We start from the raw sequence: 26,277 nt of genomic DNA, 5'->3' as shown, positions 1-26,277 counted from the left end.
GAGCTTTAGTGCGTCACTTCCTGTTTTACCTCCTCTCAGGCATCTTTCCGCAACCACAGCATCACCACCCTAGACAAGCTTGCATTTTATCTTACCCCACACCATCTACCCATGTATTCCGCACTGTGCCTGCAGTATTTCTCATGTTACATAGTCATCAACTATTTTCTGATACATTTACTGAGCTCTGTATGCTTTGGGGATGGGATTTTTGTCCTCTTCTTATTTTTCCAACTCAGCACAGAGCAAAGCACACAGTAGATAGTTACGTTTTTAGTGAAAAGGAGTGGAAAGAGTTAAAATGGCTTTTATTCTTGTAGCTCATCTGCAGATGTATTGGGCTGGGTAGGAAGATAGGCAATCTTCTCCGGACATATATTTGGGAATGAAATTAATTCAAAGCCTCTCAATGAACACATGGGTGACTCATGGGATCTTTATCTCCCCGAGATAACACAGAAAGGAAACAGTGACAGAACCACAACCTGGCTTGTTTAAAAAGGCCCAGAGAGAACATGCAGCATTCTGGGGAGAATAATTACTTAGATTGGAGTAGAGACAGAATAGAAAGAAAGGCAAATATTTGATTCTTTGTGAGTGAGAGGATGGAGTTCTTTTTAAGGTGCAAAGCACGTTTTATGGAATCTTTGGAGACCTTGCCCATCCGAAAAGGAAGACAAAGCAGGATACTGGCGGAGGAGTTGTTTTTCTTTACAGCGTCTTCTTTTAGCAATAACTATTCAAATTAAAGGAGAACATAAATTGTAATCATCAACTTTTGTTAGATCAGAAAGATGCCAATAAACGCCCTCTCCTCCTTCTACCTCTCGAAGAATCTTTGCAGCAGCAAGGAAGGCAAAGGAAAAGAAAAGGGGCAGCAATTTCAGAAGGTAAGAGAGAAAGAAAAAGAACGCAAGAACAAAAGAGCCCCAGGAAGGCAAGGCGATGTTGGTGCCTGAGCTGGATCATACAGTGTATGATCTTGGGGGTCAGAAGGGACCTCAAGAGGTAATGGGGGAAAAGAATCCCTATAGTTGCTGGAGAGGGTGTGGAGAAAAGGGAACACTCATGCACTGCTGGTTGGAATGTGAATTGGTACAGCCACTATGGAGAACAGTATGGAGGTTCCTTAAAAAACTACAAATAGAACTACCGTACGACCCAGCAATCCCACTACTGGGCGTATACCCTGAGAAAACCATAATTCAAAAAGAGTCATGTACCAAAATGTTCATTGCAGCTCTATTTACAATAGCCCGGAAATGGAAACAACCTAAGTGTCCATCATCGGGTGAATGGATGAAGAAGATGTGGCACATATATACAATGGAATATTACTCAGCCATAAAAAGAAACGAAATTGAGTTATTTGTAGTGAGGTGGATGGACCTAGAGTCTGTCACACAGTGAAGTAAGTCAGAAAGAGAAAAACAAATACCGTATGCTAACACATATATATGGAATTTAAGGGGAAAAAATGTCATGAAGAACCTAGGGGTAAGACAGGAATAAAGACGCAGACCTACTAGAGAATGGACTTGAGGATATGGGGAGGGGGAAGGGTAAGCTGTGACAAAGTGAGAGAGTGGCATGGACATATATACACTACCAAATGTGAAACAGATAGCTAGTGGGAAGCAGCCGCATAGCAAAGGGAGATCAGCTCGGTGCTTTGTGACCACCTGGAGGGGTGGGATAGGGAGGGTAGGAGCGAGGGAGACGCAAGAGGGAAGAGATATGGGAACATATGTATATGTATAACTGATTCACTTTGTTATAAAGCAAAAACTAACACACCATTGTAAAGCAATTATACTCCAATAAAGATGTAAAAGAAAAAAAAAAAAAGAATCCCTATAGTTATCCTGCTACGGAAATAATGGAGAAATTACAAAGGGAAAATACTCTTAGAAAATGCAGCTCGCTTATATACACTTTTATTGTGTTATTATTTCACTTCTCATTAAGGGTAATGATCTCTCAGAAAGCTCTTTTAGCATAATAAAACAAAGGATATATGCTAATTGGGATATTATTATGAAAATAACATGATCTTTTCAAAAGAAGACTATCAACTAAAAGAAGAGACCAGATATAGGGCCTCATTTGTATTTCATGGCTGCAAGTTTGAAACTATCCTGCATAAATTAAGTAAAAAACCCAACCCACAAAGAGACACACGTTTAGCCACCCTACACAGCACCGACCATTCTCTTAGAGTATCATGCTACTGAGAAAACTCATACCTTCCACAGTTGCTCGCTTGGGCTGAATGGTGATGGCTCCTTCTGCAATATCTTCATGCTGGTGCAGTGGGTTTATTTTGGATCCCCAGCTGTCTGATCCCACCCAAAGGAAATGGCCTACTTGGTCAGCTCTTTTGGCTGCTGCAAGGATCTGCCTGTGGAGAGGAACATTAAAAATATATCTTAATGATAAAGAGCAGCTATTGAACACATACATATTAGGAATCAAGCAGAAGAAAAGCAAGTTAATATTTCTCAAAAAGTAAGTGATCAATAGTAAGAAAAAGGATTTACATCCTTAATATGTAAAGAGTTTTTGTAAACCAATAAGACAAGTAATCAAAGTAGCTTGAGGTAAATAGGCAGAGTATTAAAAATCAAAAGATAAAAGGGGTAATATAAATAACCAGTAAGCTGGTTATTCACATACATTAAAAAGGCAGAAAATGTGAATTAGAACACAATATTTAACTTTGGCCAAAACGTTCGTTTGGTTTTATTCTGTGTTGTGAGTTTTGGCATGAGGCTGGAGACGTGAGCACTCCCATTCGCTGCTGGTAGTACGTATCTTTTCTGGAAAGCAATGTATCAGTCTAAATGAAGCATCTTGAATTATTTATAAAAATGAACAGAAATTCACATTAAGCTTGAAACACGTACAGCTCATGTTTATAAATGAAAATAGTATACAAATAACAAGGGCAATAAGGGCAAATAAAAAAAGGGAAACTCATTCTTCATGAAATTAATACAATAATATTTTTGGAAGAACAGGGGATGGATAAGAGGTAACTACATTTGTCCAACAGAAACTACTTTGGTGGGTAATAACAGCAGCGGTGGTTGGTTTGCCTCTCAGGACTCGCAGATACCAGGTACCACAGATGTACACGGTTCAGTACAATATGACTGGTTGAAAAACCGTATATGAAATTGCAAAAACCAAAGGTCTCCTTCTCTTTCATCTGGGCAGCATATGGAATGGTAATTTTCTAATAAAATCCTAAGGAATACACTCTGATACTGTGAACACCCAAACAGTAGAAGGTGGTAGATGTGAGGTGGTGAGTTAAACATGACGGTGGTCGGAGTGAGGGAAGAAGTTAAATTACCATTAAGAAATGAAATGGTAACACCCTCTAGGAAATCTTCACCTTGGCTTACAGAATTCTAGAAACCAAAGGTGTGTTTTCCCAGGCAGAAAACAGCTTCTCTGGAAAAATCTGAACCACCCCAGGAAAAAGATTCTAGATACTGACACAGAGTTATTCTCTCATGGAATGGCCACTGGGATGCCTGACCACTCCACCCAGAGCCCTGTCAGTTGACAAATTCTGCCCATGTACATAGAACTCTCTGTGTCTCACTCAAATGGAAACTGCCGGAAATGACGCATCATTGTGGAAAATTCCCAGGGTAAAATAGAAACCAAATAAATTAACAAGGGAAAGGAAATTGGTGTGGAGTGAGGCAGAGAAAATATACCAAAAAAACAAACAAAAAAGAAGCAAGTGCAGTTAAATGAGAATTAGCATCTCTATTACCAAGAATGAGATAGAAACAACAATAAGAAATAACCCTTAGTTATTAAAAATATGAAGCTAAAATTAAGTTAGAAGAGATAAAGAAGAAAGTGAAGAAAAATTTTCAGAAAGCAAAACGACAACAAAAAGGTATAACATACACAAGAAAAGATAAGTGTCTTAAAGAATAAACCCAGGAAGACTTACATCCAACTAATAGCATTTCCAGAACAAATGTAAAGAGAAATTAAAGTTTTAAATATCTTTTTAATGAAAAAAAAACCTGCAAGGAATTGAAAGTATGAATTTCCAAATTAAAAGAGACTCATCCAGCAATTTAATGGGGGGAAATAAAGCATGTCACAGAATTAAGAATTCTGGAAAAAGTGAGAATGAAGCTTTCAAGAGAAAATTGGGACCTCTGGAGAGTAATAAGAAGCAGAATATTACCAACCTCTCAAGAGAAGGGGAAAAAAAAAAAAAAAAAGGATGACAGATGCTGAAGTAATGCCTTCCAAATTTTGAGAAAAAAACATTCATAATCTAGAATTCTAATATTTAACACACACAGAATCTCTATACAAATAGAACTGGCATCTATAAAGGTAGAAAGACAGACAGATAGATGGAAAGACAGATAGATAGATAGACAGATATCCAAGGGATCTTAAAGATTTTCCTATGCAAACTTAGAATCTCAAATGCCTTGCAAGTTTCAAGTTTTGTAACTCATTAGTCACCATAGATACTTGCTATAAATCATTTACGTGCCAGGTATGATGCGTTTAAAAATAAATATGAGACCACACCTTACATTTCCAACCAGTAATTGAGTGTGGAGGCAGGATGAGAATATTTTTAGGCATGAAACACACAGAAAAGTTTTTCTTTAATTTTTCCTTTACTAGAAAATCATTGGAGGGTGCACTTCAGCAAAAAAAGAAAATAAATGATGAATAAAAATGAAAGAAAGAGAGAGAGAAAGAAAAAGAAAATCTTAAAATAATAGAGACTAGTCTAGTTTAAAACAGAAAGATGGAGCTTTCAAAAGTAATGGAACTCACAGATTATTTTATATATATGAACATATGGGAAAAGTGACAGACCTAGGACATTAATAATAAAATATTAAAGATAACTATGCAAGTAAAAACACTGTCATATTAACTCCAGGAGAAACAAAAAGTTTTTCCCCCAAAATCATATCACAGAAAAAATACTTGATGCTGTAGTATATAATATTTATACGATCATAATAATGTCAACTCTGATTTTTACTAAATGAAAATCTGATAGAACAATGTTGGGAAGATAAAGGAGGTGTAAATGAGCCAAATTCTACCTCACATAAGAGGAATTGATAGATAATATTTTAAAGTAATAGTTCCAAAATTGCAGTAAAAGCACATTAGGCAGGGAAAAGCAGTAGAATTCGCTCAAAGGAATATAATAATTGCTCAAGGAGAACAAAACCAGACAGTATGGTGGGATGGGACAGGAGACCGATGTTTTGCATCAAAAATGTTTTAGTCATATTTTGTTTATTTAAAAAATTATGTGCCTTTATTATTTTCACAAAAATAAAACACAATCGTTTATACTTTATCCACAGGGATACCATTTCTATTGACACTAATCTATCCAAAGGATATGATTACTGATGCTGTGAAAATCGTAGGTTCATTACTGGAGATAACCTAACTGCAGAGCAATAAGGGACTGGTTAAAGAAATGATAGTGCAGCCAAAGGATGGATTAGAGACCAATTAAAATTCTACATAGTTTGATTTCTGCATGGTATTGTTAAGAAAAAAAAAAGGTCAAATTAGAAAAACTGAAAAAGATTATTCAGTTCTTACATAATGAAGGCTGGCCCCACATATATGAATATATGCGTACTTAAAAGTATAGAGTTGTATGACAGCACAGCAAAATAAGGACAATACACCATTTGTTGCTAATAACAATTCATTGAGAAAGTGCTGATGAGGTTTGAAGAGCATGAAAAGGATGGGGAGAAGCCAACTATAACAAGGTAAGAAAGACAAAACTGATATAAATACAAAAAGTAAATATTCACTTTAATATGTTTACATAAAAGTGTGGGTTAATTTATTAAGAGAAATAAGATTAAACCATTTAAACATATTATGGTATGAGATGTGAACTGCAAAAAGTAGAATATCAAATTCTATGCGATCCTGATTCTGTTGGGGAAAACTTACTTACGTTTAGAATAAAATAATTGCAAATGTTAAACCAGAATTTTATTAGTGGTTATCTCTGAGTGTTGGGATAGCAAGTTTTATAGGGGATTACTTGCGATCCTGATTTGTGATTATTCTCTCTAACCTTTAATTCTTCTAGATAAGCAGGGGGCAGAGTAAACATAAGGATTCCTTTAACTAAAATGCAACGCCAAAAATGTTTCCATTATTTTCCAATGGGTTACAATAGCCCTGTATTACTTTTATAATCAGAAAAAAAAGTGTTTCAGGAAAACAATACACTCTGTCTAACATTCAAATTACCAGTACCCATGATTGATTAAGCACTTAGCTTCAAAATCTAGATATTAAGGTCTTCTCACTGCTATTCTCTGACAAAGTATTTGAAATTAATGTTCTAAGAAATCTCAAAATTCCCCATCTACAGTGTAGATCTTCTGAAAAAAGAAATAACATAACATTGTGGGTTAACAGTGGGCTTAAGTTCATGTTTTGGAAGAAACTTATATATGCACTTGACTTTTATTACTGTGCTCAAAAACTATTACTGCTGTCACTTCTATGAGTCACACTACACAATGGTATTCAACCACAAACTCCCATGCAAAAAATAATGAGCATAGCTATTGAGCAGATTTTATACCTTTTCACACAGCAAACTAAAACCTCACACTACCTGCAAGTCAAGGATATTACAACCAATTAATCACCAGAGCTATTAGTAAATAAATCTTTTATGTGCCATGTACATAAATATAAACAGGGGGCCACACCTTATCAATGTATTACATACTTCAGAATGTGCAAGATATGTATGGAAAAAATGTATGAGATGATTAAGAAAAGTATGAGTTGACAAGATCTGGAGCAAAAAAATAGAAAGAGTAATATTATAACAACAAAGTGCCTTAAATAACTAAATCACAAAGTGTTGAAGAAAATGCCCTAAGAGCGAGAGAATCAGCATTTTGTAAGGAGAGAAATGATACATCTAAGGGGTGATCAGAAACAGTTTCATGCAGAAGGGCACGTTTGAAATAAACCTCGAAGAACAGACACAATCTCAACAGGTAGAGAAGTAGAGGAGAAACACCATGAGTCAAAGCCCTGATGGAGGAGTGATTAGGACACACTGGAGGAACAGTCATGCATTGTAGGTGGAGAACTGAGTGAGTGAAGGCAGGGTCTACATGCAAAAATAGGACCACACTTTAAAGCATCGTGAAGTTCGGAGAGAGAGGCCTTCACTTAAATTATTAAACAGACTAGGCATTTGATTCGTTCTCATTTGATGACATTCACTGAGGATCTGCCATGTACTGAACACTGTGATAAGGGCTAAGGATATGAAAGGGACTCAAAAGGGGCATCATCTCTGTCTTAATGATGGCTACAGACTAGTGGAGAATACAGACACTACTTAAATGATCAAAGGATGTAAAATTACATCAGTGACATAAACTATGAAACTGAGTTGTTACGACAAACTTATCAAAGCTACATTGTTCAGAGAAATCTTCCCTCAAAAGCAACACTATCGATGGCACTAAAATGATGAAGTGGGGAAGCAAAGCATTCCAGGCAGCTGGAAGAGAATGTACAAAGACCCAGGGAGGAGGAAACACAAATGGCCCCTTGCCTGCAGTACACAAAGCACGAGGGAGCATGGGATGAAATAAAGCTAGAAAAGCACAAGTCCAGATCATCATAGAAAGAGCTCAAAAGGATTTTCATTTTACTGATGGGAAAACTGAGGCCTCAAAGTGTTAGGGAAGCAGGGTGTGGGGAGAGGGTTGCCCAAAGTGAGACAGTGGTCATTTAAGTAGCAAAAAAAGAAATCCATCCTCGGGTATCCTGACTTGAGGTTTAATACTCTTTTCATTTACTCGTCCTGCCACCCATGTCAGAGCTCAAAACTGTGATGGGGTTAAGGTTATGAAAGGAAGTCAAAAGGGGCATCACCTCCATTTTAATGATGTGTACAAACTAGTGGAGAATACAGACTCCAATTAAGTGATGTGTGGATTCAGAAGCAGATGGAGGATACACATGGAGGGGGACACACAGGACCGGCAGGCTGGCAAGTGATGGAGATGCAATACTCCACGTGGGGGTAACAATGGCCTGGAACCTTCAACTTTACCCTTAATAAAAGATATTCACCTTCAAAGTAAGTGACATATTATTTTGAACTGTGAGACAAACTAAGATTAAAAAAATCCACACAGCTTTCCCATCAGCAGAGGTGTAAACTGGCAACATCTCTTTGGAAAACAATACTCACATTTAAGAAGGAACACATATTTGCCCTGGAAACTTATTTTCCAGGAATTTCTGTTTTAAATACTTATAAATATATAAAGTAATACACTTGTACATTATTATATATTTGCAGTATGTTAATATTATATATCACACATTGTAAAGTATGTGTATATTAATATTTCATATTTGCACACACAGATTTGTGGAAGAGAAAGTTTATCGCAACACAATTTATAATTGCAAAAGTCTGTAATCAAACTTAAATGTCAATCAGGAAGGGAGCAGGTAGATAAATGACAGGAAATATATAAAATGCAATTCTGCATGGCTATTGAAAAGACTGAATAGATCTATAGATACGGACATCCAGAGACCTCCACGAAAAAAAGAGTGAGTGAAGGCGAGCAGGGGGGAGATCAGTAGTGTTCTACCATTTGTGTAAAAATATACACACTGTCCCTAGAAAAATATACAAGACACTCGTTATTAGCTATAGCGTCTGGAAAGGAGAAGTTGTTAGCTACGGGACAGGATGAATGCAGCTTTTTTTTTTAATCTAGAGTTTTAAACATTTTTTGATATTTTAAATCAGGTGTAATTACTGTTTGTTCTAAAAATGATAAGGATTGTGGACCAACCGAGGTGGCAGTGGTCAGAAATGGAAACAGGGCCTATTTGTGTTCTAGAAACATTTCGAAGGTTAGCCCTCCATGGCTTGGCCAAGGAATGAGCTAAAAAGGAAAGTCAAAATTAACAATCAGATTGTTGACACCAAGGAGGATCAAGGTAAAGAAAAAGACAACAAGTGGATTGGAGAATGTAGAGATATGACAAGCTTGGTTTTGAACACGTGAAGTCCAAAGCAGGAGTAATACGGCCAGAAATGTAAGGCATTTTTCTTTTACATTAAGAAGAACTACTCTTTAGATAAGAGTCTGTTACACGTAGATTTATTATTTAATAAAAGAACCTTTGGAAAGTCCAGGGGTTTTCTCTTTTACAAGTAACTGAATACATTTTTTTAGCTAATGGGGGGAAATATATGACAGAAACATGCCGCTGCTTCCACGGTTCGCTCTAATTACTTCTGTGGGGTAGAAAGCATGAACAGACTTTGCCACCATGTAATTATCGATTTGATTCTGTGCTATCTTTTCCCCTTTGTCTGCCAGGATCCTGATCTTTCTGTCTCCTAAATTGCAACACGCATATTAACGAATTTCACCAGTCAGCCTTACTTGATATCCTCATCGTTGGCAAAAATCACGACAGCCCTGGAGTTGGGTGTGTCCAGGAGCTGTTTGATAATTTTATCGAAGTCAATGGTCCTGTCTTTGCGTTCTTGGGGGATTCTCACGGACTGGGCAATGCAGAGCCCACCTGTGTAAGAAAAGAAAGCAGAGTGTCAATAAAGCTCTCGCAGAGATACCAAACAAACCAGGGAAAGTAGACGGGGAGGAGGAACTTGCAAATTCTGAGTGCATAGCACTTCCTTGGTGATTTGCTGAATGAGGAAGGCTTAGGACATTATGCTGAGTTCATACTTGGTGCACCTTCCATGGTAAGGCACAGCCTCATTTTCTTAGTAATGCACTTGTATGCACAGGAGTACCAGTGATACTGATTCTGGAGAGGTAAGTTTAGGTAGACAAACTGGATGGGAGGGCTTTAAAATGAATGTAAGACACTACAAGAAAACCATAGTCGACTACAATATAAAAGTACTTGAACAGGTAAAACTCATGTCAATTTCTATTGCTTTTCTGGTGTTTGCATTCTCATAATTTTTTCCCCTTTATACCCGTTCCAACTTTTCAAGCTCACAGCCAATGAAGTAAATCTAAAAATAAAACAACAAGAACAAGATCAACTATTATAAATCAGAGTAATACATTTTTATTGACCACATACTATGTGCCCAACCTACAAATGTGTGTTCTATGTATGTTATCTGATCTTAAAAATCCTTGTAAGGTAGTCAGCATTGCCCATTTCATGTTAATAGAAAAGGGGATTAAACAGAAAAATAAATGTGTTTACTCCAGACTTCTCAGGACCATTATGGTATTAACTGGCTTATGAATATCAAGACAGGGGAACATGCAGCAGTTTAGCAAGCAACTGATACCCTCTCCACTACTCAACACCTGCTTAGTAGCAGCTCCTGGATCTAGTGGTTTTTGTTTGTTTGTTTGTTTTATGAAACACAACTTAAGAAAGGCTTGCATAGACAAAAGAGGTAGAGAGGATTATTTGTAGGAAAGGCCCCAAAGGTCATCCAATGGGCAGAAGACTGAGGGGCAGAGACAAGAGGAAAACCTTGTTCTTTTCGTAATGTGGGGATACCCATAATTAACAAGCTTATACCCAGAGCATTGACAACTGGGTGGAAGCTACTAGGCTTCCACAAGCATAGAAAAGTATAAACTCTAATCCAAAAGTGAACCTCAATTACATCTTTTTTTGTTTGTTTGTTTGGTTAGTTTTTGTGGTACGCGGGCCTCCCACTGTTGTGGCCTCTCCCGCTGCGGAGCGCAGGCTCCAGACACGCAGGCTCAGCGGCCATGGCTCACGGGCCCAGCCACTCCGCGGCATGTGGGATCCTCCCGGACCGGGGCACGAACCCGCGTCCCCTGCATCGGCAGGCGGACTCTCAACCACTGTGTCACCAGGGAAGCCCCCTCCGTTACATCTTAATCCCAATCAGTGTCAGCTCTCTCTAAGTGGCTCTCAACCTTCAATGTGCTTGAAATCACCGGTGGTCCTTCTATAAAGTATAGAAGTCCAGCGACACTAGCAACCAACTTGACCTAATTGACATTTACAGAGCGATCCCCAGGACAACAGAAGAGTAGACATTCTTTTCAAGTGAGAAATGGAACATTCATTAAGCTAGACCATCTTCTGGGTCATAAAAGAGAAAAAATCCCTTAAATTCAAAAGAACATTATGCTCTCAGACAATAACAGAATCAAACTGAAAATCAATAACAGAAAGAAAAGAGGAAAATCTCCGAACACTTGGAAATTAAACAACATACATCTAAATTAACTTGGAAATTAAACAACACACATCTACCCACGTGTCAAAGAGGAAGTGTCAAGGGAAATTTAAAAGTATTTCTAACGAAATGAAAATGAAACGGCAACATCTCAAAATATATAGATTACAGCTAAACTGATGTTTATACGGAAATAGATATCATTAAGTGCTTATGTTCGGAAAGAAGAAACATCCAAAATCAGCAACCTAAACTACTTTAAGAAATAAGAGAAGGGCTTCCCTGGTGGCGCAGTGGTTGAGAGTCCACCTGCCGATGCAGGGGACGCGGGTTCGTGCCCCGGTCCGGGAAGATCCCACATGCCGCAGAGCGGCTGGGCCCGTGAGCCATGGCCGCTGAGCCTGCGCGTCCGGAGCCTGTGCTCCACAACGGGAGAGGCCACAACAGTGAGAGGCCCGCGTACCACAAAAAAAAAAAAAAAAAAAAAAGAAACAAGAGAAAGAAGAGCTAAACAACTCCTCCCCCCAAAAAGCAGAAAAAGCCACAATGGTAAATAAATAAAAACTAAATACCTATTAAAATAGCTTTTAAAAAATACTAACAATACCAAATACCAGAGAAGGTGCAGAGCAAGAGGATGCTCATTCATTGCTGGTGGAAATGCCCAATGGTACAACCAGTTTGGAAAATAGTTTGCCATTTCCAAAATGTTAAATATAGAGTTAACATATCAAGCAGTAGTTCCAATCCTAGCCGTTTATTGAAAAGTTATGTTCACGCAAGTGTGCTCGTAAATGTTTATAGAAACTTCATTCATAAACACTAAAACTGGAAACAACTAAGACATGTGTCAACAGGTGAATGGATAAACTAACCGTGGTCTACCCTGGCAATAGGATACTGCTCAGCAACAAAAGGGAACTACTGATTCTTGGAAGAACGTGAATGAATCTTAAATGCATTTTGCTAAGTGAAAAAGTTAAACCAGAAATACTACATATTATATAATTCATTCATATGACATTCTAGGAAAAAGCAAGACCATAGGGGTGGAAAGTAGATCAGCGGATGCCAGTGGTTATAGGACACAGAGGAGGGGTTGACTACAAAGGGACTGCACGAGGGCACTTGGGGGCAGTGGAAATGTTCTGTATGGTACTGTGATGTAGATACATGACTCCAGGCACTCGCCCAAACCCTAAGAACAACGCGTCACAACAACTGGACTCTATTGTATGCAAGATCAACCAAGAAGTTAGGGGATCCTAAAATGGAATGCAGACTGTGACAAACAAACTGCATTATAAATGTATCAGAGAGTTTCACTGAAGGGGATGAATAGGAAAGGAGCTGTCCTAAGTAACTTTTAAAAATAGTGTATGACTGGAAACTCTAAGGATAAAGACAAGAAGAACAGCACATTAAATGGTACTCTCATTTGTAAATTTTCCACAGGGATACAAGTTAGCAATGCTGGAACTGCTACCCATACTGGAGTCAAACAAAACAAGAAAGAAATTGTATGTAATGGGAACCAGGTTTCTCAGAGTTAGGTAAAGAATTTAAACGCAAACGAGAGAATGTGGCTAGAATGGAACATGCGGCGTGAGGCGGAGTCAGACATAGTGTAAACTCACGGCTTACAGTGAGATGCTTGCATGCGTGGGTTATCTTACACATACATACATGCATATGTGGGCTAGCATACATACACACATAGGTACCCTACCACTATCCATTGAGAGAGTCTAGAAGTAGTGACACTCCATAGCAACATCTAGTGACCAGACTGGTTTTGAAATACCATCTTTCAACAAAAAGAACCAGGTCTCTTTGGAGAAATGGGTGATTCTGAAGTTGGGGCAAAGCACGTGCAAGACAAGTCTGGATCAACTTGTCATGTCAGGAAGCAAGAAGTCCACAAAAGAAAAAAAAAAAAATGGAAGGGGGGATGTCAGAAGGACGTAGGAGCCAACCTAAAAGAGCTCCCAATGTACAAAGCTAGAATAATATTAGCAACAAAATAAATAATGATGGTACTGAATGACTATCCGAAGAATACACACAATACATACTCAGGAATCCATATATTAACAAATAAATGACCAAAAGAATCAACAAATAGGAAAGATGGAACGAATCCTCCTCACAGAACAATCCCAACTAATAAATTTTGAAGGAATGAGTGACATGGAATATTACCATGAGAACATTAGAGGAAAAACTGCCGCAGGCAAGGTCCACTGAGGAATGCTAAAATTCGTGTGAGAAATTATAAGGAGACACTGAACATTTATATGGCTTAAAAGAATCTCACCCCAAATATTTACTAATTATTCTGGTGGCTTAAACATATGCCTACAACTTCTTTGATATTCTTCCTTTGAAGAGGTGGACATTAATTGTTTTGCCCTTAAGCGTTGTCTGGACTTAGTGCCTAGCTCAAGAATATGGAAAAGGAAAAAGGATAACTGAACAGTGGATAAACTCAGCAGACTCTAACTGGACCGCTAAGTTAACATCACTAGTGCTAAGTCACGTTGAGTTAATGTGCCCCCTGACATGATGTGATGATAGGGGTGACCCCCATTTGTACTTTACTCTGCCCCAAACCCATAACCTTAATCTTTATCTGCTCATGAGAAAATGTCAGAAAAAAATTCACGTTGAGGGACATTCTACAAAATACCTGACTTGCACTTTTCAAAATTGTCAAGATCACGAAATAAAAGACTGAGAAACTGAAAACTGGATTGGATCCTTGGACAGCAAAAAGACATTCATGTAAAAACTGGTGAAATGTGAATAAAGTCTGTAGTTAAGAGTATTTTTCATTGTTAATTTCTCAATCTTGATAAATGTACACTAGTTATTTAAAGTATTAACATTTGGGGAAAATCGAAGATGGGTATATAGGAATTCTATCTTTGTAACTCTTCCGTAAATCTAAAATTATTTCAAGATAAAATTTAAATACACACACACACACACACATCTACCTATCTATCTAATCTACCTATACCTACCTACCTTTCTGGGTCTTATCTGTAACGAATTCTTATTTAGCAAGTAGTGGAGCAGGCCCAGGAATCTGAATTTTTAACAAGAGCTTTAACTCAGTAGTTCTCATGCATTCATTCACCTGGAGGAGTTGTTTCAAAACACGTATTTCTGGTCCGCACCTCCAGAAATTCTCATTCAGTAGGTTTGGGTGAGGCCGCTGAATCTGCATTTCTAAATTTCCAGGTGATGCTGATGTTGTAGGTCAGGGGACCATATTTTGAGAGCACTGCTCTAGGTGATACTGCTGCAGGTGGCCAGGAGATCAGATTTCGAGAAATATTCACTTGGGTATCTCCAAATTGGTTGTAGCCAATTTAGGTAAAAGTAGAACTTAGGCATGGATATTCTAGCCAAACATTTTTAGGGCACTCTTAGGATGGTGAGATAGGGAGAAAAAGGAAGGGATGCATCATTATGCTTTGTTATAAGGTTTCCAGTGATGCAAAGAGAGAGCAAAAGGAGAAATATCCCTTGGTAATGGCGCCTACAGTCTCAAGGCCATAATCGCTCCAAGGCTGGAAAACATCAGGGAGGATAAAGGGATGAAACCATCTGCAAACTGTTCTAGGGCTGCTGTGGGGAAGAAATGGCCACTTTACCACCTTCTCGGCAGGAGAAGGGGAATAATTCTGGATGGAAACCCAGCTTCTCATCAGGATTCAATTACAACTGAGTGGTTAAGCAAATGAGAGCAAACTCCATTTGGCGACACAATTAGTGGAGGGGCGGCCTGCACTTGTGGGTTTCGGGCTCAGCCAGCGCGCGCTAGGGGAACCGATGTGTGGAGTTTTGTGATTGCAGAATCGAGATGCTCACCATGTCTCAGAGAGAACTGCCCGCAGGTGAGCAAAATCAAACAACTCAACAGAAGAAAGACACTAGCTGTCAACAGGGTAATGAGAACGGTCACGTTCATAAAGCTAAAATGTAAAAAGGAAATAAGATTGTAAAACAAAGGATGAGAGAGAAACATGCTGTTTTGATCTTTTCCTGAGAGGCACCTGCTGGAAAGACAGTCATTTCACTTGCCTCGGACCCAAAGGAGAATGCGGCAGGTAGATAAGTGTACGTATATCGCGCACAGATGACTTTGACCAGGCATTCAATTCAGACCAAGCATGTCATGCCAGAAATGGGCCATTGTGAGACAATAATCCAGGTCTTGTGTGTCTGCCAGCAAGGAATGAAGTGGTCCACACACCTGCACACACACACCTGGTGTTCAGATGTCAGTTAGCTTATTTCTCAATAATGGTGATAACTCAGCTCACTACACTCAGCTCTTCTAACATGGAACCAATTTTTTCACCTCAAGCTACTGCCCTATTGAACGCAAACTTTCTATGGTTCGCGTTCTAGCTTAGTCCCTCAGAGCGGATTCAGCTCGCACACTGTTACATATCTGATGTTATTTAGTCACCTCAGCACCTGAGCAACCTACATTTGAGAAAATATTGGTTCAACACCACGAGCTTAAGAACCTAACTTTTGAGGTGCATTTCTTTTGTGTGTGAAGACTAATTGGAATTCGGCAGTGGCAGCTGGCATCGCAACTGACAATGAGGCCTTGCATTGCTACGGGGCACAAACACGTAGGAAAAATTGGACGGTATCATCATACATGTTGCAAATGGTCGCATGTCACAGGACAACTCCGTTCATAACACGTCAGCTTTGACTGAAAAAGCCCACTGTCAGCAGCCTGAGGACATACAAGCCACTGAGGTAATGGAAAGAATTTCAGCATGTCAGCAATCAATCTGCTTTTCAATTTGGAGCTGAAAACTGGTCAGTTTTCCGTCTGTCTGTGGTAGCGAGCAATCTATAACTGCAAGAGAAACTTCAGGAATCAGGCCACAGAGTGTTTCCATTAAAAATACTTTTCTCTCCCAAATGGTTATGGATTCTTTTCCGCCTAATAAGCAGAAGCAATAGGAAAGCATTTAAAGTTTGCAGCTCAGTTCTGTCAGAGCTTACACAGGATACACTCTCTCTGATGATCTGGTCTATGATTTAGATATGCCAATTCACGTTAGCAAATATTTATTGAGACTCTATTATGTGAAAGGCTCTCTAGGAATTTTTTTTTTTCTGAAGGAATATAGGAGGGCAGTATAAAGAATCTTAGAAATGACTGTGTTCCATTCTCCACTACAAACGGGGCAAGTGAGGTCTGGAGATTTTGACAGTGATGATATTAATCACAGAGGAAAGACTGACACTCACTAAGTTCTGTGTATGTGTCAGATTCCATCCTAAATGCTCTATATCATATTCATTAGTTATATAACCCCATGAGGCAGCTTTGCTAACATTCCCACTTGGACAGGTGGAAACAGAGGCACTCCGAAGTAACTCACCCCAAATCACAAATTTAGAAGGATTTTTGTCTCTCAAAATATAGCTCACAAATTACAGGGAGAGGACGACAGACGTCGTAGAAGCAGATAAAGACGTACATGACACATCTTGTTAGAGGAATCACCAAAAGCGTGAGGGAAGAAGTTTAGTCTCAGACGGGATGTTTCACATCTGTGTAGGGGGTCAGTGGAAGGATACTTAATGGGGGGAAGACAGAAGTCAGACTGGAAAAGTCGTTACGGATACGATTGCCCAGCCCTCCCTTCCTTCTTGGCTAACAGATTCCTGGTTTTGCTCAGGGTGGAGAGATGTCTGGTCCCAAGCAACAGCCTATCACAGATCAAGGGGGCAGTTCTACTCCCGAATCTCCCAGCCTCTTTTTAAGGTAGAAATGACCATGATATCCATGAAACCGGTAGGGGTTGCTGGAGACAGTTCTGGAAAAACTTGCTCATTTTGGAAAGGAGAGAGGGAAAGAAAGAGGCTGGCATCCCTCTTGCTCCAGCCTTTAGATGTTATGTCTAGAGCTCTTACTGTCCTCTTGACACCATCCAGCCACAAGGAAAATGATGAAGAAAAACACTCTGAAAGTAGGAAACCAGAAGGAAAGAACTAGAGTCCCTGACGTTATGCATCGTTGAGCAGAATCAACAGTGCAAGCAGCCACTTACCTCTGAACTTCCTGATATGTGAGAAAACAAACCGTGCTTTTATTTGACTACTAGCATTCAGTTTTCTGTTATTTGCAATTGAACACAATCCTAACTTATCCTTGCCTTTAAAGAATTTCCAGCCCATTATAAAAGGGAGAGAAAATTCCTGACAGTGTAAACTTTCGAAGAAATGTACAATGCAGAAAAAAGGCCAGGAATCACAACTGCAGTGTTGGGAGATGCTGGGAAAAAGCGACCGATTGGCACCTGCAGGTATCTGTGGGCAAGACAGATGGGGGGGTGGGGAGAGGGAGACAAAGCGGAAGAGAGTAAGTAGCCACATGGACGTGGGAAAAGGTACCCAGGGTCAGAAGAGAGGTGGGCAAAGATTTTGGTGATTGAGGCACATTTGTTGGAAGCCTGAGAATTACAGGCTCAGGGTTTTTGATTTTTCTTAGTCCCTAACTGGCTGCATAATCTTTCACATATGCATATTCCTTTCCAGATTGAGAGGGAAGAGGATAGAAAGCAGGAAGGCCGGAAGCAAGGGCAGATGAACTCTCAAAGGAAATGCTCAGGAGCCAGACTGGAAAGAGCATTTAGGGGAGCTTGCAGAGATGAGCCTGCCTATAGCCACGTGTACTAAAAAGCAGCGGTTAGACCAATGGGGCTGGGGTTGCATTGCACGAGACTTTATGAGACAAAAACCATAAGAAACTATATGCTTGGGTGAAAAACGTTCTCCTCTGTCCCTGCCAGGAAGCACTATGTCTCTCACTGAGAGTAGAACTCATGTGCTGTCTGGACAGGTTACTGAAAGGTTAATCCATCATATCTTTCAGCCAAGGAATGTTAGACTTCACATCTCACTTAAATACGTTCAGCAATTTCAGGGGCATCACTGTGCCTGAGAAGAATTTGCATCTTACTTTGGGAGACATTGAGATTTAAAGCAATCTTGAACAGAGCCATGCGTGTTCTAGCTGGCTTGATCCGAGAACCTAAGAAATGAAAGCACACTTAGTCCCCCCCTCTGATTTTAAAGATGCTGACAATGGTCTGGAAAGGGAAGGTGATGGCCAACTCAGCATCAGAGCCGAGGCTCTGAAATTAACACGTTTCTTCTTCTTAAATTTCTGATTTCATCCTCTCTCAGCTGGTGATGTTACACCCTGAGTTACCCTCTTTGCCATTTTACATCCATGCATTCATGCATTAAACAGACAATTCACTTAGCATCTGGCATGTCTCAAGCATTCTTTTCGTTGCTAGGGATAAAGAAATGAACATAAAAGAAAAACAGCCTATTCACTGTCAAGGGGATACACACTAATAAGACAACTTTTCCTCTTAATTCTCTTTCAAAACCGTGATGGCCTCTGAAGACGCTCCGAGTTTTGCTTGCAACCAAAATCCCAGTACGAAACATCAAGTTATTCTCAGCAGCTGGTAACTTGGCAGGTCGTGAGCGGGTTAATCAAGAATATGCCCTGATTCAAGAAGCCTTTGGAAGGCAAGCTGTTCCTTTCCCTGAACAAGAACTAAGAAACTGCCTGACGTTTTACAGTCACTGGTTTTCCCTGTGCCTTGAGCAGCCTCAGCCGTCAGAAGCAACTGTGTCTCCAAGCAGCGACTCTGTAAGGATGGACCACTATGCATCCCCGGACAGTAAAAAGGAGGTCAGCTCATGAATCTCAAACATGACCGCTTTTGCCAAACCACTGTTTGCATTTAGTCAAGTTCCCACTTGGCTGTGTGGGGGTGAAATGGAGCAAGCTGATTTTAGGATTCATTTTATTTTTTTAGTTGTTTTGTGTGTGATCTTTTTTTAAAATTTTTTCATTGGAGTATAGTTGACTTACAGTGTGGTGTTAGTTTCTGCTGTAATCAGTTATACATGTACATATCACCACTCATTTTTACATTCTTGAAAATTAGGGGATAATTGGATAGCATGTCTGTGTGGGAATCCATCCAGAGAATTCAACTTCAGTGGGAGTTTAGGGCAGGCATATATATGCATATATATGTGTGTGTATATATATATGTAGAGGGAGGAACCATTTTAATATTTCATTACATTTCTAAGGCAGTGGTTCTAAAGATATGCTCTTACCTTTGTGAATTCCCTAGTAATCTGTGTATGCATTTCTTGCAGTACTACACTAATTTAAAAAATAATCTCCACACTACTAGTTTTCCTGAATAAATTAATAAGTGATTTATGCCATTCCTCATTGGTTTCACTAAAGTAATACCTTTCCCCCATAAGGACTCCCTTTATTGGTTCCAAAGACTTTTTAATTCCTCCATTCTTTTTTTTTTATTGAAGTATGGTTGATTTACAATGTTGGGTTAAGTTTCAAGTGTACAGCAAAGTGACATATATATACATATACATATATATGTATATGTATATATATGTATATGTGTATATATATATATATATTCTTTTTCAGCTTATTTTCCCTTATAGGTTATTACAAAATATTGAGTATAGTTCCCTGTGCTATGCAGTAGGTACTTGTTGGGTGCCTATTTTATATATAATAGTGTGTTTACGTTAATCCCAAATTCCTAATTTATCCCTCGCCCTTCTCCTTTGGCAACCTTATTTGAACACTACCAAGTACTAAAGGAGGTGGGGAAAGGTGAGGTACTCGTGCATTTTATAGATGAGAGGACAGAAGCTTGGAAGTTAAATTGATTTGTCCAACACCAACACATGCCAGGACACAAATTGCAAACAACTGACCCTCAGTCCAGAGCTGTTTCCTCATGAGCTCTGAGGATTGTGATGAGGTTCCCCCCACATCCCACCCTTACTCTTTCCTCCATCACATTTCTCTCAATGAATCAATAAACCAGCATAACTGGAATGCTTAAAACTCCTATGACCTTCTAGGCCATCAAACTTTTCTAAACAGTGAACATTTTTGTTAACCCTTTTATAATAGTATCTTTTCATTTAATGAATCAGTGCCAGAGATTTTGAACTCAACCTCTTCAAAAAACAAACATCTCTCTCTTTGTATGTCCTTAATAAAAATAATTGAGTCTTCATCCTGTCAACGGAAAAGGGATAATTGTACTCAGATCTCAAGGCTCATTCAGCACGGTTGATGGAATGTTTAAACACATAGAATTCAACTTTATAGAAAATATAAAGAAAGCATCCCTTTCACACGATTAACACTATCAATTTGAATAACAGTTTACAATACTGGATATCAAAATCAGACTTCTCTCATATGACCCGCTGTCATTGAAACCGTGACCTCTGCATGCTGAAAGAGAAATTACACTGAATTTTTAGAATTGTGCTATTTTCAGCAGCTCGTTCCCCACCTCCCCTTAGTGTCTCTGCTAAGATAGATCAGTACTGCAGCAAAATATGGTTCTCTTGAGACTTGAAAGAGTACACGTATCAATAAAAGCCATTTTTAAAGAATGTGAGCATTTATCATTGTTAAAGGAACCTTGCTATTTATCAGCGTGTATGTCTCAAATCAAAGAAATGGAAACAAATGAATTCTGCATTTAATGGCTTTAGAAATATCTCACCCTCACCATTTTTCACACGCTCAGAGGAATTTCTTCCCCTCCCTCACTGAAGAGTGTAGTATTTAAGGCTTTAGGTCACATGACACTTCTCTTGTTTCGATTGAAGTATAATTGATTTACAATGTCGTGTTAATTTCAATTGTATGGCAAAGGGATTCCGATTCTTTTCCCTTATAGGTTATTACAAAATATTGAGTATAGTTCCCTGTGCTATACAGTAGGTCCTTGTTGGTTATCTATTATTATGGAGATTAACATATAACACTTCTTTAAGCACAAGAGATAAAGCAAGATGCTGGATCACAACACAGTCTTCATCTATGTGACTAAATCGGGTGGCTTTGTATAAATGCTTCCCACGTCCCAGGAGATGAATGAACGGTTAACAGTAAAGGAGTGAAGAGTTCATTGAGTTTTCCAAGGGTCTTGGACAGAACAAGACACGTTAAGTGGATTCCTCCATGTTCCAATTCACTGGTCTGCCCTTGGAGAAATCTCGCTCACACTTCTTCTGTTTCCTTTAGAGCATTCCCACAAGAACTCAAGCCACACACCAGGCCAGCGAGTTTGGGAAATCAATACTTCCTGAATTCTTAGGTCACTTAAGACTTCGAAGAATTTACTGCTGTAAATCTCTCCAGACACGTCAGTGTATCATTTGCAAATGAGATGTGGGCTTATTGACAAGACTGTTCTGAAATAATCTCATTCACCTCCTTCCATATTATCAACCACGCTGGTTTAGACGGGGTACAAGCCTTCTATCCAGGAATCGGGAAACAGATCCTTCAACCATCTCCCAAGTTTTACTCAAAGCTGCACCAGATAAAGCTGAACTCCTGTTCTAAGAAGAGGCTGTTCGTATTAAACCAGGATGACATTTTTTCTTCAGTGTATTTGCAAATATACGTGCCATTTGTGACCTATTCATTTTTATTGTGATTTGTTAATAGAAATGAAAGATTTTTCATCCTTAAACCCAGAGTATATTCAAAAGAGGAATAGGACTTCCCTGGTGGCGCAGTGGTTAGGAATCCGCCTGCCAATGCAGGGGACACGGGTTTGAGCCCTGTTCCGGGAGGATCCCACATGCCACGGAGTAACTAAGCCTGTGCACCACAACTACTGAGCCTGCACTCTAGAGCCCACAAGCCACAAGTACTGAGCCCACGTGCCACAACTACTAAGCCCACGTGCCACAAATACTGAAGCCCGCGTGCCACAACTACTGAAGCCTGCATGCCTAGAGCCTGTGCTCCACAACAAAGAGAAGCCACCTCAATGAGAAGCCTGTGCAGCGCAACGAAGAGTAGCCCCCGCTCGCCGCAACTAGAGAAAGCCCGCGCGCAGCAACGAAGACCCAACGCAGCCAGAAATACATTCATTTATATAAAAGAAGGAATAAATAAAATCACACCTTTAATGACCTCAATATAAGCGAGAAGAAAGGAAGAGACATGAATGCAGATATCCTCAAATCCTAGACAGAGATATGAATGATTAAATAAACCATGGGCAGGTTTTAATGCTTTACGTTTTGGTTAACAAAAGGGAGAAAAAAAGAATAAGAGAGGATAGGGCATCATAGTCACCTGTCATTGCATATGCAAAGGGTTACTGAAACTGAATAAATGAAATAAAAATTAATGAGAAGTTGATGTTGCGTGCATAAAAATAAAACCCATGCTGTCGAAGCAATTGAGCCTGCAATTGGATTGCTTCTGGTAAACAGAGTTGCAGGTTAGTGTCCCAGCAACACCCACAAGGGAAGATAATGAATTTTTCTACCCAGAGTATAATAGGAAGCAATCACACAAGGCTCAAGTTTATCGATTGTCCCAACAATGTCAAATTACATCTTGAAATGTGATTATACAAGATAAGTCTAATCAACCAGATGTTAAATGTTTAACGCAAAATATTAAGAAAATGCACGTAATCTTGTAAAAATGAATATGGGTTTTAATTTAGGTTGAACCGAGCAACCACCTTTGTGATGATGTGAGCTCCGAGCATTAAGCTAGCTCTGGCAAATTTCCCTCCCAAGAGCAGAAGGTACACGGTTTGTGTCATTCAAATACCTTAGTTAGAGACTAGGATCAGATCTGGATTGCTACCTTTTGACAGTGTTGTGAATTAAAAGAATCAAACGAATGCACACAATCATCCACATCTAAAGAGAGTTTCTACTGGGTTGGCCAAAAAGTTCGTTTGGGTTGTCCGTACCATGTCATGGAAACCCCGAACGAACTTTTTGGCCAAAGCCATATATTCATATACGGCGTGAATTCAACCCACGTTACCTGCTAATGACATCGCACAGACTTAAGCTACAAACGCTGTATACACACTAAAATCACTGATGGGCTTCAGGAATTACTCTAAGATAAATGGGAAGGAGAAAATTCCATAAGGAAAGATGGTAAATAGAAGGTGGCAAGGCATTAAAAAAAAAAATCAAGAATCCTGTATTCCTCTCAGACCAAAGTGTGAGCTGTCTTATCAAAAGGGGTTGGAATTGACATATGCACAATACTATGTTTAAAACAGATAACCAACAAGGACCCACTGTGTAGCACAGGGAACTCTGTTCAATATCCTGTAATAACCTAAATGGGAAAAGAATGTGAAAAAGGATATACATATATGTATAACTGAATCACCTTGCTGTATACCTGAAACTAACACAGCACTGTAAATCAACTATAGTCCAATATAAAATAAAAATTAAAAAGGGGGAGGTTGGGGCTTCCCTGATGGCGCAGTGGTTGAGAGCCCGCCTGTTGATGCAGGGGACGTGGGTTCGTGCCCCGGTCCGGGAAGATCCCACGTGCCGCGGAGCGGCTGGGCCCGTGAGCCATGACCGCTGAGCCTGCGCGTCCGGAGCCTGTGCTCCGCGACGGGAGAGGCCGCAACAGCGAGAGGCCCGCGTACCGCAGGAAAAAAAAAAAAAAAAAAAAAAAAAAAAAAAGGTGGGGGGTGGTTGACATCACACTGAAATTTTAAAAAGCAGTGGACTATGTGGAAGTTAGAGGCGTCTAAAATTTTGGCAGTCGTAGAATATACACTCAGTTCTGCCTGGTCCTCTGGGATATAGGGATTTACCTGGATGTTGTAATGTATATGCTCACTGCCCCTTACAACATTTTACCTAGAGTGTACTACCTGTGTGTTTGTGGACTATCTCCCCGTATAATTTACGGTTGTGTGCTTTTGGAAGGGAAAGCACACTAAGAAGCATGGGAGGTTTGCTGTGCACTAGACCCAACTGAATGAAGGTGCTCATGGATGACCTTCATTCAATCAAATAACACCAAAACACTACAGGTTGAATCAGAGGCATACTGCAATGGGGTGGTGCAAATGATCAGGCAAAGAAAGATGCACCATCTGTAGGGAATTTTAAAAAGAAATTACAAGTTTTCTGCTTTTTATTACAACCATAGGCTAACCATTCTAAACAATGGCAGGAAAATACGCTCCACTCCAAAAAATTTTGGTGGATGGGAGTCAGGATCTGTAAAGGGTCAGAGAGTAAGTATTTCAGACTTTGTAGGTCACGTGATCTCTGTGGCAGCTACTCAACTCTGTTGCAGCATGACAGCAGCCAACTTCCTTAGAGGATGTGTAAAAAATGGTCATTTAAAAATTTTTTTATAACAATAGGCAGCTGAAAAAATTTAACCCATAAATCAAAGCTTACTGACCCCTGGTCTAAGTTCTAAACAGTTGCAGTGACTATTGTTTTGATAATATATACATAAGCTCCAAATGAGCACCATTTTTATCACTTATTCTTTAGCAAACATTGTATTCTACTTGTAACGGAACTCAGAGAATCCCAAATTATGCAGCTGGCTCCTGATATACACAGATTCACTTAACATATATTCATTTCAAGAGTAAGTTCATTACAGTTAGGGATAATCCAAGCTCACAGCAGGCATAGCTCTTGCCTCCAACTCCTCTAATATCGCATATTCTTAAACAGTACATTTGCAATTATCAATCATATCACAGTGATTGTAAAGACGAAGAAACACTGCAATAAATACTTCCGTTCTGTTAACTGTTCGAAAGCAATGGATTAATGTCAATAACTGGTATCGGTCACCATTTTACGTAATTTTACAGAAACAGAAAATTCAGAAGGTCTTACAAAATATGATAGATGTTTACGATTAATTTTTGACAAAGGTATTTTAAGGAAATATCTCCAAATGTGGAGACATTGGAAAAACTAATCTCAAAGAAACGAAGATATCAGTGTTCTGGCAACTTCGGGGGAATGTCTGATGAAATGGGAATTTCATGAATTTTGAATTTTATGGTTATCTTTAAGAGTTTTACTATTTGTATATCTATTGCTTCTTGTGGAGAAAAAACTTTTTGAAATAAAATTAATAAAAAGTGCTCTTTGATCAACTTTGAACAAGCACAGATGAACAAATCTGGCTAAGGTGTCTACTGAACACGCGTATGCAAAGATCAGTTTTTACAAAATAGTTGACAAATTCGCAGAAGTTAAAGCTTCCAGACAGAAACCGGGCTGCTATTTGTTACTATAAAGGGCCAAACAATATGGAGGTACAATATTTTCCCTTTTTTTAAAAAAAAGATAATGTATTTAAAATGTATCATCTCTTACTGTTTTTCTATTCTATACTGTAATTTTTATTTGTATATTTATTTTATTATAAGCATGCAGACATATGAAATGCAATAAAGTAAGATTTTTACTGCTAGAATTTCTTCCATTATTACTCTTATTATTCATTTCATTTCATGATTATTATTGAAAATTTTTTTGTCACGTAGAGGAAAGAGTTGTTAAAAAATGATTTGAGTGTCAGACAGGCTAAGTGCACCAAAGGTAAACAATAGTTTTGTTTCATAAATGGAAGAAAAGGTGAGAAGGTGATTTTCCCAAGACTAGCCAGGTGGTAAATTAAGTCTGATTTCAAAAGTAGGCGTACAGGCACACGAAAAGACGCTCAACAGCGCTAATTACCAGAGAAACGCAAATCAAAATACAAGGTACCGCCTCACACTAGTCATGCCCCAAAGCCTCAGGCGGAGTAAACCTGAGTTTGAACATGAAAAGCCAGCCCTAGGTTCCCTAGGCAGTGCTCTATTGAGACTTGATTAAATACAGGTTGCAATAAAGAGGCAGAAGGTGTCACAGCTTGTAAATACACCTGGTCAAAACTTTTGCAAACTGCATCTCCCTGTTCAAAGCAGATGACAGAGCCCCTCCTATTATTATAATTATGTAATACAGCACTGATATTTTAAGACATATCTGTCCAGTTTGACTGTTAGCATTGGTCCTCTGCACTAGTGTGCAGATCCAAGAGAAAGCACACGTGTACA

The 26,277-nt window shown here is 39.1% G+C and overlaps 1 protein-coding gene across 1 annotated transcript in view; it reads right to left on the bottom strand.

The window, feature by feature from the left end:
• Positions 1-26,277, bottom strand: part of GRM7 (glutamate metabotropic receptor 7) — a 526,714-nt gene that overhangs the window by 357,451 nt on the left and 142,986 nt on the right. Inside the window, exons 3-4 of the mRNA XM_029243336.1 lie at positions 9,501-9,642; positions 2,247-2,401 (exon numbers count right to left, since the gene is read on the bottom strand). Of these exons, the coding sequence (XP_029099169.1) occupies positions 2,247-2,401; positions 9,501-9,642 (297 nt within the window). The remainder of the gene's footprint in view (positions 1-2,246; positions 2,402-9,500; positions 9,643-26,277) is intronic.

Source organism: Monodon monoceros, unplaced genomic scaffold, assembly GCF_005190385.1.
Source record: "Monodon monoceros isolate NGI ecotype Baffin Bay Population unplaced genomic scaffold, NGI_Narwhal_1 Super_Scaffold_3, whole genome shotgun sequence".
NCBI classification, from domain to species: Eukaryota; Metazoa; Chordata; class Mammalia; order Artiodactyla; family Monodontidae; genus Monodon; species Monodon monoceros.
Note: the sequence above shows the minus strand (reverse complement) of the source record. Positions and strands in the feature narration are given on the sequence as shown.